This window comes from Salvia splendens, chromosome 21 (assembly GCF_004379255.2).
Source record: "Salvia splendens isolate huo1 chromosome 21, SspV2, whole genome shotgun sequence".
NCBI classification, from domain to species: Eukaryota; Viridiplantae; Streptophyta; class Magnoliopsida; order Lamiales; family Lamiaceae; genus Salvia; species Salvia splendens.
The window spans coordinates 23112605-23130380 of record NC_056052.1 but is presented as its reverse complement, the minus strand read 5'-3'; the positions used below and the strand labels follow the sequence as shown (position 1 = coordinate 23130380).

The window sequence follows — 17776 nt, the reverse complement described above, 5'->3', positions numbered from 1 at the left end:
CCGATATTGTCACCCTTATTCCCTCAATCATACACTATCTGATCCAACCATGACAAGGGGCGTGGCCACACCCCAGGTCAACTAGACCGGCCAACTTGCTCTCAGATGGCTCCCGGTCTCGTGTACACTAGCCTGAGGGTTCGCAGCCCAACAGACCCGAATTCGATTAAACATATGTGGTAAACCACTTCAGATAGGTTTCAAAACAAAACAATTGGCAAGACAAACAGTTCACCTCCATAAACATTTCCGGAACAAAGTCCGTATTTAAAGATAACCCACATAAAAGTAGGGTAGAAAAGCCCACCTCGATTGCTTAGCTTTTAAAACAGTTCCCTTCAACCACACTTTCCTCGAAAAAGATCACCCTTTTGAAAGATAAATAATATCATGATTAGAGTCAGAAGAGACGAGACTTTAAACGACAATGCATGAATCCTACGTGGACGACTTCAACATCTAGCACGTTACACGTACATACACTTAACAACATATTACAAAACAAACACACAAAGTCACACGTTCGAAACACACCCCGCATGCAAACGACGTACCCAAAACGCGCACACGACACACGAACACAGCACTCCAAGTCCTGGCATACCCTTACTGTGCAAACGGCTCACTTGGCTCGGAAAAGGTTCGGAAAAACTCGGAAAAAGGATCGGCGTCTCGACATGGCTCGGTGTCTCGGCCGCCTGGCTCGGCACCTCGGCCGACCGTCTCGGCCGCCTGGCTCGGCACCTCGGCCGCCTGGCTCGGCACCTCGGCCGACCGTCTCGGCCGCCTGGCTCGGCACCTCGGCCGCCTGTCTCGGCACAGCTCGGCACCTGACTCGGCACAGCTCGGCACCTGTCTCGGCACAGCTCGGCACTTGTCTCGGCACAGCTCGGCACCTGTCTCGGCACAGCTCGGCACCTGTCTCGGCACAGCTCGGCACCTCGGCCGACCATCTCGGCCGTCCGGCTCGGCACCTCGGCCGACCGTCTCGGCCGCCTGCTCGGTACCTCGGCTGACCGTCTCGGCCGCATGCTCGGCACCTCGGCCGACCACCTCGGCCGTCCGGCTCGGCACCTCGACCGACCGTCTCGGCCGTCTGCTCGGCACCTCGGCCGACCATCTCGGCCGCATGCTCGGCACCTCGGCCGACCACCTCGGCCGTCTGCTCGGCACCTAGTTTACACCCCTTTTCCTCTGACCCCCGATTCTCAAACCCTATACGACAAACACACCACGCATTCTACATCCCAAAACACACCCAGACACCTGGGATCATCCCTTCCAGACTCTCCACAAATCTGCCCTAGGCTGAACCCAACACTCTCGGCCAACACACACGAAAACTCTCGAACCAAACACTGATTCCTCCGAGCCATCTCTTGGCCAAACACACCCACATTCATCACAAAAACATATCACTCAGAATCACGCCAATTGCACATGAAAACATCTCCCAAAAACATACAACTCGCGAAACTGCGCAGTTTACTTGCAAAAATCATAATAAATTCATACGACATCCAAAGAGGCTGAAATTTACACACCACACAAAAGACACATTAACCTTTACACAGTTCAAAATTTCGTACCCAACGGAGATCGTTTGCTTAGTTAAAAAGGGGTCGGAACCCACTGCCAGTTACTATCAAAAACATGCTCAACCATATCACATAGCCACAAACCCTATTCAGCATCTAAACCAACCAAAACGTCCTATATGCATGAGTTTTCGAATTAAACAAGGGTTAGGGGTTACCTTCCCCGGATGGTTCAAACGAAACGCAAAAGCTTTACTTCCTTTTCCGACTCCGATTCACGACGAAGGAGGGTATCACCTTGAGGAATCCAAGAAGGTGATAAGAGGGGGTGAAAGGAAGAAGATAAAAACCGAGAGGGAGAAGGAGGGAGACTTACCAGTGAGAGAGAGCAACTTTGCGAGAGAGAGAGGGAGAGATTGAGAGAGTGACCGAAAAGGGAAAAGAAAAGGAAAGGGGAAGAAAAGGATCGGTTATGTGAGGGTGGAGGAAGTTGAGAACATCATGGGGTGATGGGGAAGGGATTTCGAAAATGGGGAGGGAGAGAGAGGTTTAAATCGATTAATTAGAATTTTAAAACATAGCTGAATTAATAAAACCAAATTTTAATTTGTCTAGGTAGAAAATCCCACATCCACAACAATCAAATAAACACAAAATATTTTCCACACCATATTTTAAACACAAAAACATAGAAAAATTTCATCCTTAATTAAAAGAATAAAATTCCACAAATTTTCGGGTATTACAGAAACATTTTCTAGGATTTCTGCTATCTAATTTTTGGTAGTCAAACAAATGTAATTTTAGGATTGTAACGAATTTCATCTTTAAATTGAATAAGAATAAATAAATCATGAAATAAAGAAATAGAGAAAGATAAAATAAATAAGACTCGTTAAAGGAACGAACTGTGGATGAATTAACATGTAAAATGGCATAATCACATCCTTCAATTTTTACATTTGATGATTTGATCTTGTCTGTGAACCGACATATAATCCAACTTCTTAATTTATTTTTACTAACTAAATATTTATGTAACTTTGATTAAAAATGTGTCATTCCAATATTAATTAAGAGTAGGAATGTTAATCACAGTATCTTCATTTTGTAGCTCATTCATAAGACAAAAAATAATCCCTTCGCATAAAGAAAAGAAAACTCCATTCTCAACTCACAGTCCACTTTCAATTCAACTTCCGAATTTAAAAACAAATTTAATTTGGTAATCCCACTGCACTGCAGGTTGAAATGAAAGTCAAAAAAAGAAAAAACCCCCAAAAAATGGCGGAGTAGTATATTCTTTTTTCCTAAATTCCTTGTTTTTTCCTCTGCTTTTCAAACTCCCCTGAACTTGCCGGCGTTTTTCTACCGCGTCTGAAAAATATTCAGATCACTAGCTGTAAAATTAACTCCCCTAATTTTTCTCCTCTCTGGATTTACGATGTATACGTGTGTTTCTCTCTCACACACATAAATACACGCACTCGTTTATTCACGCCACCACTTAATTGCGGATTTGCCTGTGTTAATTGCTGAATTGTGAAGATTTTGGCACGGGCGCCACTAATGTATTGGTCCAATTTTTCTCTCTGGTTTTATTTTTTATTTATTTATTTATTTTTGTATGTGTTGGTATTTTTCTCGTAAATGACGTGCTTGAATGTATGTATGGGCGTGGAGAGTCTTACACCTGCACGCGGTAGCTGCCTGCCTGGTTTGGCATATTCCTAGCTCTAATTGTGAGCTGTTGGTGTTTTTTGGACTTAGCAGAAGCAGATCGCTGGTGTTGGAGGCGATCGGTGATCAGTTGGTGCGGTTTTTGACAGGAATTGCGGTCAATTTTGTGTTTAGATGTGGTAATTTAGTTTTCAGGTATAACTGTTCTAGACTTAAGAAGTTGATTTCGTGAGATGGCGATTAGTGTTTTCTTCTTCGTCTGAATCAAAATTTATTCGGTTTTCCAAGATCGGGGACCTTTCCATTTTATCAACGGTAACTGATCCTTTTGGAGCAGCATAGGCTTGATTAGCTTTCGAGAAGTGAAGAGTAGCTCTGAGCTTCCAGAATTGTTTGTATTTGCTGCTGGAACTGTGAAGAGTATACAAAGATTTTGTTCGGAGATTAAGAAGGCACACCGGGTCTGGGGGAAGTTTGCTGAAAATTTTGCAACTTCCAGAGATGTCAAACCCGAAGGTTGTTTATGAAGGATGGATGGTGAGATATGGGCGTCGGAAGATTGGAAGATCGTTTATTCACATGCGATATTTTGTGCTAGAGTCTAGGTTGTTGGCGTATTACAAGAAGAAACCCCAAGACAATGTGGTAAATTTATTTTCTAACAAGTATTTGCCTCTCGTATCTAATATTCATAGTGATATGGTTTTCCTCTTCCTCCACCAACAAGGAGCATATGTTAATAATTCATTTAAGATAGCTGCAGTTCAAATTCTAAAGGAAATCCTACTGCCTAGTTGATACAGATTGGAGCTAACCAATTTTCTCTATTTTAGAGGGAAACTATTTGCCATTTCTATTGATTACAATCAATAGTGAACTTATTTTTGTATTGCTTGTCCTTCTTATGCGCTAAGGTGCCTACCAAGACGCTTCTTATAGATGGCAACTGTAGGGTGGAGGACCGAGGACTGAAGACTCATAATGGACATGTGAGCTTAAATCTCCAATTTTTTATCTTCTTTATATCCTTGCTGAATATTAGATTATTACCTTGTATGATCTCATGATTTGGTTTCACAATGGAAAAATTAATTACTATTTCACTCTCTAAGGAGATGTCCTAAAAATAGAGTTGTTCTTGGATGATTTTGTTCAACATATCCTTGTTTCAGTTATTGTGAGAATTAAGAACATTGTGGTTCAGTTTGTTGTTCTTACGACAGAAAACTTGAGTCCTTACATGCTGAAATATTGTTGTGGGAGGAATTCCCTCTATAAGATGAAGATGCATTGGTTTTTGGTACTTCAATGGAGAAAATGTGTACTTGTAAATTAATTTGATCATTAGATCAGGGCTCAAGATGTTCTTGACAGGGTATTCTATTTTGGTACTAAGGCCTGGCCCTCGGTAGATCATGTCCCTTGTTGTTTCCACTGTGCTCTGAGAGTGTGAATTTAGTTATACTTCATTGTGCTGGTTTTGGATGACAAATACGATTGTGGGAATGGTAATGGGTGGCAGATAATTTACTGAATTGGCTTTTTAAAATAATAGAGTATGCAGCATATTCAGCTAGTATGCCATAGAAGTCCATTGTTAGTAGGTCAAGCTGAGTCCACCAGCATCAGGCATAATTTACTAGCTACGTTTATGATTTCTGATCTTTTTCGTTACTTGATGGTTGAATGCTTACTTTGTTCCCGTTCTCCATCTATCTTGGCCTTTTAAGGGTTTTTTCCTTTTGGCGCATGTGCACAGTATGTTCAGAAATACTTTCTTCAGGTGCCTACTTATAACATGCTCTAATGTTTTGCAGATGGTGTACGTTCTGTCTATTTACAACAAGAAAGAGAAATATAATCGAATTACGGTGCGTTACTTTTGCATATGGGGATATCTGCAGTTGTTATATTTCGTCAACATTGCTATTATGTTTCCTGTGAGTCATTAGGGATCCTATCATAATATTGTTTTCCATACATGTGAAAAGCCTTTGCTTGGATATACTTGAGAGGAGTTATTATTCACACACCCTGATAAGTCCTTCAGAATATATTTTTAGTTAAACAAGAATATGAGACATTCTGAGCAACAAGAATTTCAATTAACAGGACTTAATTGATGAATAGTCATGACATAATTTTCTTGTGCAAACGCTTGTTTTTAAAGAATGACCATGATGCTTCTGGTTTATTGACTTTCGAGCAATGCTCATAGGGGAAGATTTGCTAAGTTGTTTAAGAACACAAGAACTGAACGAAGTCAACATTGATATGCATAGATTAATATAGTTGTGTTGTTTTGAGCCGTCTAAATTCTGTTTGAACTTGCTTCCCGTGGTTCCGCATACAGCATCCCAGCTTTTTATCAACACAATATATCCAGCATGTACTCTTAACACGACATCTTGTTTCAAATGAAACAATGCAGGTTTTGTAAATAAAATTTGGGGATGTTGTAATTGGAAATAATTCTAAGTGGTTATAACTACGATGCTTAGGTCGTATGAAATTGTGAATTTAGGTAAACGTGGTGCTATTTCCAGCAATTAACTTTGTCATCTTCCTTCTCTTTGAATCCACCCTTTTATATTGATAATCCTGGCTCCAGATGGCAGCTTTCAACATTCAGGAGGCACTCATTTGGAAAGAAAAAATTGAATCTGTTATTGATCAGGTTTCTCCTATCTTGTTGACTCTTCCATAATTTGCTATTGTATAACTGTTGAAGTGACTTTTCTTAAAAGACACCATACATCACTGTGTGTTTTAGTTGCCGAAAAAGCTGACATATTGTTCTCGACATGCAGCATCAAGAATCTCAAGCTACTAATGGTAACAAATACATTTCTTTCGAATATAAATCGGGAGTAGATAATGGGAGGAATGCTTCATCATCAGAGCATGATAGTCAGTAAGTATTATCTGAATGAGGCTTTAGTAGTATTATCTGCAAAAGATGAATGTATTTCTACTATACTCCACATTCAATAATTGCTTTTCTATATTTTGTAAAATCTTCTTTGGTTTTTGCTAAGCATGAGGGTTATTCGGCAGGTGATGGATGGTTTCTGATCCTGGCATATATTTATTTCGTATACAATGAATATTGGAGGGCTTTTGCTGCAGTTATTGACTTATTTCTATACTGTTCTGATGCTTTTTCCCCTTCTAAATTTGTTTGATAATTTATTTTTCTAGGTATAGTGCTGCAGAAGATGAAGATGATTCTCATCGAAGTTTGTTACGTAGAACAACGATAGGAAATGGTCTTCCTTCTTTAACATGTCCACTTGATTCCATAGAATTATTGTAATATTACTGAAACTTAACAAATGGTTTTTCACGAAGCAGGCCCCCCGGAGTCTGTTTACGACTGGACAAAGGAATTTGATTCGGATTTGGTTAATCAAAATTCAAACAACCAAGCATTTTCTAGAAAGCATTGGCGCCTTCTCCAGTGCCAAAACGGTGTGTTTATATCTTAACTTAAGTTGAATTTGATAAATGGGTTGTTGACTCCTACAAACCTTTTAGTAGTTAGTCGTGGGATAATTTGTGGAATAATATTATCTTGATTAGTTATTTTATATATGGGAAAGTTTCTAACTTCTAATACTGTATTTTCTTTTCATGTGAACTTTTAGGTCTTCGGATTTTTGAGGAGCTTGATGAAGTGGATATTCTTGTAAGAATGTTTTCTTTGTGTTGTACTGCCCAACATATTTTTGAAGTTGTTTTGTATGGGCTCGACATGGATTTTTTTAAAAGTTTTTGTTCCTTACAAAGTTTATTTATGTAGCCAAAGAGCTGCAGTAGAGCAATGAAAGCTGTTGGGGTGGTGGAAGCAACCTGTGAAGAAATATTTGAACTAATAATGGGCATGGATACGACACGATGCGAGTAGGTCACTTTAAAATTCAGTTTTGAGAACTTTTAAGTTTGTGCTTATGTTGCTTGTTGGAAGCGGTCTGTGATATGAAATGCTTAATAGAAGGAAAATTTACAGGTTAGTCAAGGATTGTTGATTTTTGCCTAAGTACTATCATGTATGATCTTCAAGGAGGTTGCAATAGTGAAAATTCATGACTTGTTCATAACTTTTTATTGGGTTAAGTCAATTTGTGTATCCTTTTTAGGTTGCATTTTCTAAAAACTATGGGAAGTATGTAGAGTTGGTCATATTCTTTATGCTGAAATACAAATAATGTTTGTCTCAATTTGGAGTAATGCATCATCTCTCAATTGACAATTTACATTTTCAGTATGTGTAGGTCAGAAATAATAATCTTTGATCTTTGGCTTTAACGGAAGTGTATTATGCATGTAGGTGGGATTGCAGTTTCCAGTATGGTAGCTTAGTGGAAGAAGTAGATGGACATACAGCTATACTTTACCACAGGCTTCAGTTAGACTGGTTCCCACTGTAATGTGCCCTTATCATATCTTCTTCTAAAAAGTGTTAGTATTTACATTTTCTTCAGCGCTGTATCCTGAGCATTGCTGCAATTGACTGTCCTTCTTAATGATACTATACTCAGCCATTTTCATTTTTTTTATACCTCTTAAATTTTTTTTTCTGTTTCTATGTTTCACTACCCATTACTTTTAACATTCATATATCAAATGGTTTAACAATTATCATTGCTTTAGATCTAAAAAAAATCTTTCGCTTTAGGTTTTTGAGATCAGTATTGGAGATTAAACCTTGCTTTTGTGCCCTTGTTGTTTCCTTAGTAGGATTGATTGATCTCTCAATTTCTCTTTTATTTGCCAACGAGCCAAATTTATCCCAAAAAACAAAATTATGTCTTTTCGGCCTTTTTCATGGTGGCATTATGTGGTTTGTATAGTTCAATGGTCTGTTCCCTATTTAAAGGTGTAATAACACATATGCCATCCCAAAAAATACTTGTGTGTATATTACTTAAATGCATCTGCATGCTGCACCATCAACAGTCGTTATAAAGTATTGTAATCCATTACAGGTTTGTATGGCCTCGTGACCTCTGCTATGTGCGCTATTGGCGTCGGAATGATGACGGGAGCTATGGTAAAAGTTTTAGTGTCTGACCTCTTTTATGTGCTTATAATCTTTTTTAGTGCAAATCTCTCTGGTTTAATCTATGTTACTTTGCAGTTGTGCTATTCCGTTCTAGGGAGCATGAGAATTGTGGTCCTCAACCTGGATTTGTGCGAGCTCATATTGAAAGTAAATTCAGATTAGCTTTATTACTATATACACAATTGTTTCTTCGATCATTCTTATCTAGTGTAACTGAATCTTTCTACAATCTTTATTTTATGTTATCGTCATGCTGAAAGATTCACCTGAACCAATTGCAGGTGGAGGGTACAATATTTCACCTCTGAAACCCCGTAATGGGAGGCCCAGGACACAGGTCCAGCATCTTATGCAAATTGATCTAAAAGGCTGGGGAGTGGGTTATGTATCATCATTTCAGCAGCATTGTCTCCTTCAAATGTTAAATAGTGTTGCTGGTGAGATCTCTTTTTATATGATTTAGATTCTTGAGATGCAGAGGATTTTATCCTTTGCACTTTCAGATTTATTTCTACACAGCTTCTCAAATAATTCTGTAATGCTCATGTAGCCAAATTAAGTTCAAATTGGTGCTTCTATGTTCGGTTGAGCAATATCTCTTTTCCTGACCCTAATCTTTAATCTCGATTTTCTGTTCTGTAAATTTGGTGTGCTCTCTGTAGTTATGATATTTTGGTTCGCTTCTGTTGTAGGGTTGCGAGAATATTACTCTCAAACTGATGACAGACCTGTGGCTCCTCGCATTCCTGTTATGGTTAATATGACATCAGTATCCAGCTCTTCAAAGAAAAGTAAGAAACTCCAGTCATCTGCTCATCATCACAGTCCTTCACTTGATCAAATACATGCAGCAAACAGAAATTCTGTTTTACTGGATGAATACTCTGATGACGATGAAGATCTTCAGGCTGATCAAGAGGTTCCTGAAATGACTTATGTTTCTATATTATAGTTAAGATATGTACTATATTATAGTTAAGGTATATACTAAAATTTGGGTTTCTGTAACATCTGCAGGCTATGCCGTCTACCTTTGAGATTGAAGACAAAAGAACTGGTATATCTACGTTAATGATTATCTTAGTGATATGTAATTATGCTAATGCTGCACTGCGATTCACTTCAAAAGTTTTTCTTTTTACTTTTGATAAACTTTAGGATATGAAGAAGAGTCCACAGACCAAATAGATTTGTCCATATTCTCCGGTAACCTTCGACGTGATGATCATGACAAGGCTCGCAACTGTTGGACATTGTCTAATGGAAATAACTTCAGAGTTCGTAGCAAGCGGTTCTGTTATGACAAATCAAAAGTAATACTTTCTTGTTTGTTGTAATTATAGATGCATTCTACTTGCAGTCTAGGCTGCTTAAATTTGCTTAACAAAGAGTCTTATGGGAATTCTGCAACTTTTTTCTGAAGATTCCTGCAGGAAAACATCTTATGGATCTAGTTGCTGTAGATTGGTTTAAAGATAAAAAAAGAATGGATCATGTAGCTAGACGCCCAGGTTGTGCAGCTCAGGTGAGTTTCAATGGTGGATTTATCTTTTCAGTAGATCTGAATTCCTTTCTGATAATGCAAACCTTTTGGAAGGAATTGGTTTGCCTATTTGATTATTTTTTTGTTTGTTCATTCTTGCTCTTGATATATAACTTAATACAGTTTCTTTTGTTTTAGGTTGCTTCAGATAAAGGACTTTTCTCTATTGTGTTTAATCTTCAAGTGAGTTGATTATGTTGCTGACTACCATCCTATTAATTTTGTATGGTCGTTTGAACAGTTAATGAGTTTATTCTCTCCTAGGTACCTGGATCGACACATTACAGCATGGTATTTTATTTTGTGACCAAGGAACTAGTACCGGGATCTCTTTTGCAGAGGTTTGTTGATGGAGATGATGAGTTCCGCAATAGCAGACTGAAGCTTATTCCTTCAGTACCTAAGGTAGCGTTCTTCTGTTCATTTGCAAGGGAATCCTAGTCCCTCAGATGAGGAGCTACTAGTGCCTATTGCTAAAACACTTGTTTGAAACCAACTATGTTTGATGTTATGGAGCTAGTACTTGTTTGACTCGTTAATGCCTTTGATGCTATAACCATTAGTAACCTACTGAATAATTCGTGATGCCAGGCTTTGTACTGATTGCAGATATTAAAAATCTTGTTCTTATTTCCATGCAGTCTAATGTCATTCTAAATTTATTAATGTTACAAATCATACAGGGTTCTTGGATTGTACGCCAGAGTGTCGGCAGCACTCCTTGTTTACTAGGGAAAGCAGTTGATTGCAACTATATCCGCGGTCCGAAGTACTTGGAAGTAAGGCTATTTTCTGTACTTTTAGAGCTTGTTTACCTTGAGGATTTATAATTTGGTGGGTAAGATGGTTAGTGCTAGGAGGTAGGATATTGAAAGAATTAGAAATCTATTCACTGTATATTTTGATGCATTGAGAAGAAAGAGCTGTATAAATCACACCCAACATCATTAGGTGGCATAAACATCCTGCATTTGACCACTTGAAACCAAAAGAATCAGTGGCCTTTGGTTTTCCACCTATTTGAAATCAAGACAAGTAATATTGGATAATGTAGGATGATTCTTAGTGGCCTTAGCATATACTTACAACGCACTAGAGCAACGTTGCTCGTTCACCTTTATCGACTGATCTCACCACTTCTTTGGTTATAATTTTTTGTGTAGGTTGATATTGATATCGGTTCCTCCACTGTGGCAAATGGAGTCCTGGGCCTTGTGGTTGGCGTTATTACGACACTTGTGGTTGACATGGCTTTTCTTATACAGGTATTAAATCCAATTTACAATTGCTCAGATAATCTGTGAGGAAGAAACTTAGAAATGGAGTCCCGGCCTTGTGATTGGCAATTTGGTTATGCATCAGGATGATATGATTATTTAGGATTGAAAATGTTAATAACTAATCTAATTTGTAGTAGTACTAAATTCTGTATGACGAAATGGTTGTCATCATACCGATGATGTGATTGCGTGTAATGGTCAGGCCAACAGTACAAACGAGTTGCCGGAGCGGCTGATAGGTGCTGTGAGAGTCTCTCATATAGAATTATCATCAGCTATTGTGCCGGTGCTGGAGACCGATCCTTCAGATTCTCTGAAAAGTGAAAACATGGATACATAAACGATATTACTACTATTCAAGTACATATACTACTACTACTATAGTCATTCAATATTCAATATCACTAATTCTCACCATGTAGAAATGATTTTTTCCTGACAATTGAGTTCAATGCAGTGAAATTGTCTTGATTTTACTTTAGCATTTTTAGCATCCTCATATTATTTGTAAATTTATGATGTTCTGGACTTGGGATTTGAGTTAAGCCTTTAGATTTGGTGATATTGTTCCTCACTGTATGGTACACGTACACCATAATACTCATTCCGTCCTGAAAAAATAGTCACTTTTTGCTAATTTTGTCCGGCCCTTAAAATTAATCCACTTTTATTTTTAGGAAGTTCGTCACCCACACATTACACGATTAATTATGTAGGTCTTATTATCTAATTTCGTATTAAAATTTGCATCGTCCTCAAAATTGACATCATCAACAAAGTTGTTTGCATGAAAAATATCCTTCAAAAAATCAACTTCCCGTCCGAAATCATCATCATTTGTCATGCAAAAATATGGAGTACAATATTAGCCTAGTGTATACTAGCAAAATGCATCCTCATCCTTATCCTGTGATGCCAATGAAGTCGTAGCCACTTCTGGAGTTGAGATCAAACTCAATGGAAGGCCCTTCAAGCTTGATCTTTACGTCTTTTGTATCCTCGATGATATCTCCGTTCCCACTGTCTCCATTCACCGTGTGCATGAAGCTTGATAGGGCCAAGTTGAAGTCCGTTAGCTGAGGTTTTGTCGATTCTAGGCTATCAGAGTGATTCGTGTTAGCAGAAAGGCTCTGCTGAGCTCTTTTGAGTATGGCTTGCAAGTACCTCCCTTGTGCTTCTATTCTCATCTGCAGTTTCTTCTGCACCTGTTTGTAGGAATACGAATTCGTCTACATCAAAATGAAAACCTAAGCTAGAGATAGAACGGAGTTGTTATGTTTCTTGAACAAGTTTACCTCAAGCTGTTCTTCTAGTGTTTTCTGCACCTCAATCTGGCACCTAACTGCTTCAACAAGGGGGATTTCTCTGTACATAATATTTAAATTTCTTACTTTCAATCAGAGGAATCATCTAAAGGTATGGATTGAGGTTGTGCAACACCTACCCTTGTTCAATGTTCATGCTCAATGAATTAGTGCTTGTACTTACAATGAAGGGATTTTCTACAAAAAAGTATAGCAGAAAGCCAACTAATTAGAGCTACATGAAGCAAAATGGTAAGTGTTACACAACTGTGTGAATGATCATACAAATTGAAGTTGATGTTCTCAAAAATGAGCCTCGTTGTTCAGATATTCCAGTGAATCTCCTATGTGAAGATCAGATCTCCTATGATAGATAGTCATGAAACTAGGCTACTAGCATAAGGAAACTCACCAAAGTTGTCTGTGTTATGTTGTTTGGAATGCTGCTGTCCAAGCCTATACTTCTGCACCCAAGATGAATCGATTAAAATGACAAGGAAGTTGGTGTAACGAGTGACTAATTTACCTGTAAATGGCTCTTCAAGTGATACAATGTGAGTCCCTTGAGCCCCATCACCCTCAGAACTGATTTTGGAGTAGCCTCTGAAAACAGCATCCACTTTCATTAAACAAACAAATTACTGTATTTGCATATTGCTTTAAATTGGCTCTAGATAGTCTTTATGCCTTCCCAACCACAACACAAAAGTAGTGGTATGCCAAATTAGAGAAAGGTGGAGTGATCCCTTAAATTTCATGAAATTCTTAATCAACTAGATTGCCAAATATCCTTCATTTATGGAACCCAAAAATCCCTTACGCCATCAACAATCTCTGTTTTTCTTGCTGGGACACCACTCCAACATACATACTTGATCAGCAAAGAGAATCAAGAAATGAAATTCTAAAAAAAATCAAAAAATTTCACACACACACAGAGTGTAGACTGAAGTAGAAGTGAGGGAGCAGCAAAATGGAGTACTCAACTATCAGGGCCACCAAGCTTGGTGACAGCCTCGACAAAACGATCATGCAAATCAGCAGTCCACCTCAGCCGCGGCTTTGGGTCTCTCGTCAGAAGCACTCCTCCGCCAGTATACATTCTATCCATCGCCAACGGAAAAGGAAATAGTGCCTATTTCTATGGGACGGAGGGAGTATACAGATATATTTGTGTTGACATATATTACACTACATCTTTTATGTAAAGATTAATGAAGTTATAGTACGAGGAAGAGACGAAGAAAGATGAGATCAGCCTTCCTTGAATTAAGACTGCCCAACAACAGACCAAGCCCGTGATTTTCAACTTTCAACTGTTTATATTTGTGCAATAAAATAGAAACATGCATTCATGTGTATAGGCATATATAGGCACACAAAATATCATGATTCACGAATTTTTGGATTTATGCTACGTGGGTTTTGTTGGGCACTAAAGAAAAAGGAGATGGGGAGATAAATTCGGCGAGGAATCTGAAAAAACATGATTGCCGAATATAGTAATATAAAAATGAAGAATCTTGATCTGGTGTGACGCGGAGTAGGAAGTCTCCTTGTTGTTTCAAGTCGATGAGAATGTGGAACCATTGACACGTGTAAGGCAGCGCGGAATATCCGCCGGCAGATCTGAGAAAACGAATATTCCTTCTAAATTGAAGACAGCCATTGGGTGTTCATTGCCTGTCAGACTCATAGCATATCAAATTTCCTTGTATTCAAATTCAAATGCACCATTCTCCCAAACAACAAGAAAAAATTAATATTTGGGATAACATAAATTTTAATGTATAATTGATAAAATAAAAGGAAAATCAAGTGACAAATTTATTGGAGAATGTGCCCACTCTGAAAGAAGTTAGCAAAAAATGAAGTGGATTATTTTTATGGACATACTAGAATGAGTTTACTTTTATGAGAGAGAGAAAGTAATTATAAAAAAAACTAATAATAATAATTTTTTATACATTCATTTATTATGTGTTAAATTCAGCTCAATCAATTTGTTTTTATATTTCTAACTATATAATAGGCACCATGTGTATTGTAACAACTTACGCATTAACGTTATTAGCTGCTCCATACATGGTATGAAACATTTTAGTACATCCATAAAAACAACAGCAGCCAAGAAGCAGTCATTTTTGTTACTCACTAATAAGACAATAACTCATCAATTTTTTGGTCTGAATCCTGACCTCTAAATTACAAATAAAAACAATGATATAAAGATTGGAAATATAAGAACAAAGCAGTATTTGGTCTTTCAATATTGGCATTGCCCCTCCTGTCCTCATAGCTAACAAAAATGCATGGTTGTTTCTATTGGACTACAGTATCGGCATCTCTAAGGCTTGCAAAACATCCTTGAACTCAAATTCGCGAGTTTGTTTGTTGAAACGCTCGACCAGTTTATACCTGACATCATTCAGGTAGAACGAATGTGCAGCCTCCATGAGCCACTTTGCTTCTTCATCACTCAGCTTGCTAGTGAAGACAATGTCGCCACGAACAAGCACCAAGTCCTTGCTTTCTGCAAATTCTTTGTAATACAACGCTGTCAAGTATGGAGCAGCTTGGGTTCCTCTTGCTTTATAATCTTCAAGACCAGTGAAAAGCATGTGTGGCATCTCTACTGTAAGACAAACAAGTTCGATACACAAGGAATCACAATACGGATATTATGAACATCTAAAACAATGTATGGCATTAAGCTAAGCTCAACTCTTGTCCTACAGACACACCAACTCAACGCGGGGTTCAGTAAAATCTGCATACTGTGATTTATCATAAAGACCATTAAAGAAGTTGGAGTCATTACTTTTAATTTTTAACAATTTAGGCCGCCCTTAACATTATGGCACAAACCACAAAGAAGTAATCTCTTAACCTTGCACAAACATTGTGGTGTACCCACTTCCTTTCCACACTGGAATCACAAAATATCGGCTGCAAAGAAAGCGACAAGATCATTAATCTTTGGACAAAGACATATAAGAAAAACAAAAAACAAAAACAAGGTAGACTACTACCAATCTGACGCTCTTTGTTCCAACAGGTGGTACAATTTTGCTTTCATTGATATACCAATATGACCCCTTCCCAAATGAAACTGCAATACCAGCACCAGATTATGAGCAGAAAGGCATGTAATCACTAGCAAGAAAAAGATTAACAAGTAAACTACTACTAGACTTCACTTAGACAATTTATAAGAAAGCATGTGCGAGTAAGAGAACACCACAGGAATATTTGGATATTATGTCATCGAGACTGAAAAATTAAATGCTTGAATTACTATTACAATTTACTGTACATGGGTAATACTATCCCAAAAGACTTGAGATTTATAATTATTCAAAATCAGGACATGGCGACATGCTCCACATCTCTTAAACATGGAGGATTCAAACCTTTGGCTATTTTGCAACATAGATATTGTGTATTAAAATAGCAAGCAGGCACTAAAGTCTTCAAGCATGAACTAATTAAATCAAATATTTAAACGAATTTTGAGCTGCTCCCTTATGCGGCAAGAAAAAATAGCAGAAATGCAGTAACAGCACTGTGTTTGAAATAAAACACGGGAAAGTCATAATCAGAAATTTGCAATTGTCAATTTTTTTATGCTTTCTTGAATGAAGTAAAGATGCACGGAGAAAGCAAAGCTTCAGAAAGGGGTCAGAACAACATTAGATTTGATTTTTAGAAACATACATCATCCCAAATGTCAGCGAGTTCTTCAGGTGATTTCTTCTTAGCCCTTTCAACATCAAGGATTGTCTCCAAAGGCTTTGCCTTCAAAGGTGCAAACCCAGTCGCAAAGCTCAAGTTCCTGCAGAACTCCAGTGATCCCCAGTTCCAGAAATTTCTGGGCGTTGGTTGCATACTCTCAAAATTCCTTTGAAGAGTTGGTACTACACTAAAATAATGTTTTGTGGCCATGGAAGAACATGGGGCATTTCCATATAGAGCTCCAACCGAATACAATATCCTCCTCGAAGCCTTGGACATGAAGTGATGCATCATGTATATTTATTCTGAAATTAAACAGTAAAAATTTACATGAATGAGACTGAAGAACCTCTTACAATCACATTGTCGAGAAAAAGTTTCCATGGACATTAATTCTTCAGCACATTCTCAGACACGAACACTACACACGATAGAAACAACACGTAATCCAAATCTCAAATAAATGAGCAGTTCAGTTCCATAATGACATAACAATTTCAGGCAAACAGGAGATGACTAGTTGATCGTGGTTTCATGAGCTAATCAGAAATAGAGTTCGTTGAGGACATTTATCGAACAGTTCGGAGAGCAAACATGAGTAATATATATAGCGCAAGTTCGCCTTATTTAAATTTCAGGGTGAAACTCTTGGCCAACATTATACGCGTTGAATTCAGCACCATCCGCTTGATCCTATCAATATAGAAATAACCGCAAAATACGATTTTTCACGTAATTCATGATATGATCACTGATCAACGGACAACATTTGTTGGTTTAATGAGCAAAACTGTATTTACAATGCATTACCAGTCTATCATCTATCCATTTTCAATAAGACCATTTTGAACGCGGAGTGAAGAGCAGGAGACAATTTATCTCTATATCTCATTTGTTAACAAAAGAAACAAGCAATTACTGAACAGAATCCAGAATAGATCTTAGAATTTAAACCAAGCCGGCAGAGATACCTTATGTCTCCTGAGTCTACAGCATAAATGCAGCTTCGGTTGCCGAGTGTGAGGAAGAACAGAGAGTGAGAAGATGGAAACTACAATGGAGAAGTAGGGTGAAAACTGCTGCCATACAAGTTCTGCCCGATTAAATTAGGTGTAGTAGTTTTGTCTGGAAAGAAATTTTGATTTATTTACAATTAAATTAGATAATTTTCAAAATTTCATTATTCTTTTTGTTGTTCTTTGAAAAATGATCTCTCTTTAACTATTTCTTGAACTATTTCTTGAACTATTTCTTTAAAAATAAAATGTTTTCCTTTTTAAATTATCCCATTAAAAATGAAACAGTTTCCTAAAATAGAAACAACATTATTTCTACTTTTTTTTATCTCTCTTGTTTTATTCCCTCCCCATTGACTCACGACAACACTACATAAAATCTCGTGTCAAAAATAAAATGTTTCATGTTTAATGAAACTCGAAGGAGCAGAAGCGGTCATGGAGTTTCCGGTTCATCTCTAAGGATTTATACATATGCTCCGACAGCTTCAGATGCCCGTCGTCATCGTGGTGGAAGATCGGAGGAGTCAGCCAAGGATGATGACAGCTACATTTGTACACATCAAGATCTGTAGTTTGCGCTAGGGATATAATATATGTGACAGAGGGGGGAGT

The 17776-nt window shown here is 37.8% G+C and overlaps 3 protein-coding genes across 5 annotated transcripts; 1 reads left to right on the top strand and 2 right to left on the bottom strand.

Moving 5' to 3' along the window:
• The first annotated feature begins 2699 nt into the window (after window positions 1-2699).
• LOC121784731 (protein ENHANCED DISEASE RESISTANCE 2-like) lies at window positions 2700-11587 on the top strand. 3 transcript variants are annotated; one of them, XM_042182949.1, is made up of 24 exons: window positions 2700-2940; window positions 3312-3413; window positions 3507-3863; window positions 4133-4207; window positions 5036-5089; window positions 5830-5895; window positions 6029-6132; window positions 6420-6487; window positions 6573-6689; window positions 6866-6906; window positions 7021-7121; window positions 7549-7644; window positions 8207-8271; window positions 8359-8430; window positions 8565-8720; window positions 8976-9202; window positions 9301-9340; window positions 9442-9596; window positions 9707-9808; window positions 9965-10009; window positions 10091-10231; window positions 10510-10605; window positions 10990-11091; window positions 11309-11587. In XM_042182949.1, the coding sequence occupies exons 3-24, from the start codon at window positions 3720-3722 to the stop codon at window positions 11444-11446; spliced, it is 2205 nt and encodes a 734-aa protein (XP_042038883.1). In that variant the 5' UTR covers window positions 2700-2940; window positions 3312-3413; window positions 3507-3719; the 3' UTR covers window positions 11447-11587. The 3 variants fall into 3 exon arrangements, with proteins under 3 accessions (XP_042038883.1, XP_042038882.1, XP_042038881.1); XM_042182948.1 differs by having other exon boundaries at window positions 2700-3109; XM_042182947.1 differs by having other exon boundaries at window positions 2700-3109; window positions 3222-3863.
• Window positions 11588-11920: 333 nt separating this feature from the next.
• Window positions 11921-13853, bottom strand: LOC121783475 (myb family transcription factor PHL11-like). Its single transcript, XM_042181560.1, has 6 exons — window positions 13398-13853; window positions 12937-13013; window positions 12823-12874; window positions 12551-12608; window positions 12402-12471; window positions 11921-12311 (listed from the first exon to the last, which is right to left on the bottom strand). The coding sequence occupies exons 1-6, from the start codon at window positions 13519-13521 to the stop codon at window positions 12009-12011; spliced, it is 684 nt and encodes a 227-aa protein (XP_042037494.1). The 5' UTR covers window positions 13522-13853; the 3' UTR covers window positions 11921-12008.
• A 704-nt stretch (window positions 13854-14557) lies between these two features.
• LOC121783613 lies at window positions 14558-17566 on the bottom strand. The gene is made up of 5 exons (XM_042181740.1): window positions 17117-17566; window positions 16128-16450; window positions 15443-15522; window positions 15301-15359; window positions 14558-15045 (listed from the first exon to the last, which is right to left on the bottom strand). Exons 2-5 carry the CDS (start codon window positions 16437-16439, stop codon window positions 14741-14743), a joined length of 756 nt encoding a protein of 251 aa, XP_042037674.1. The 5' UTR covers window positions 16440-16450; window positions 17117-17566; the 3' UTR covers window positions 14558-14740.
• Window positions 17567-17776: the final 210 nt, after the last annotated feature.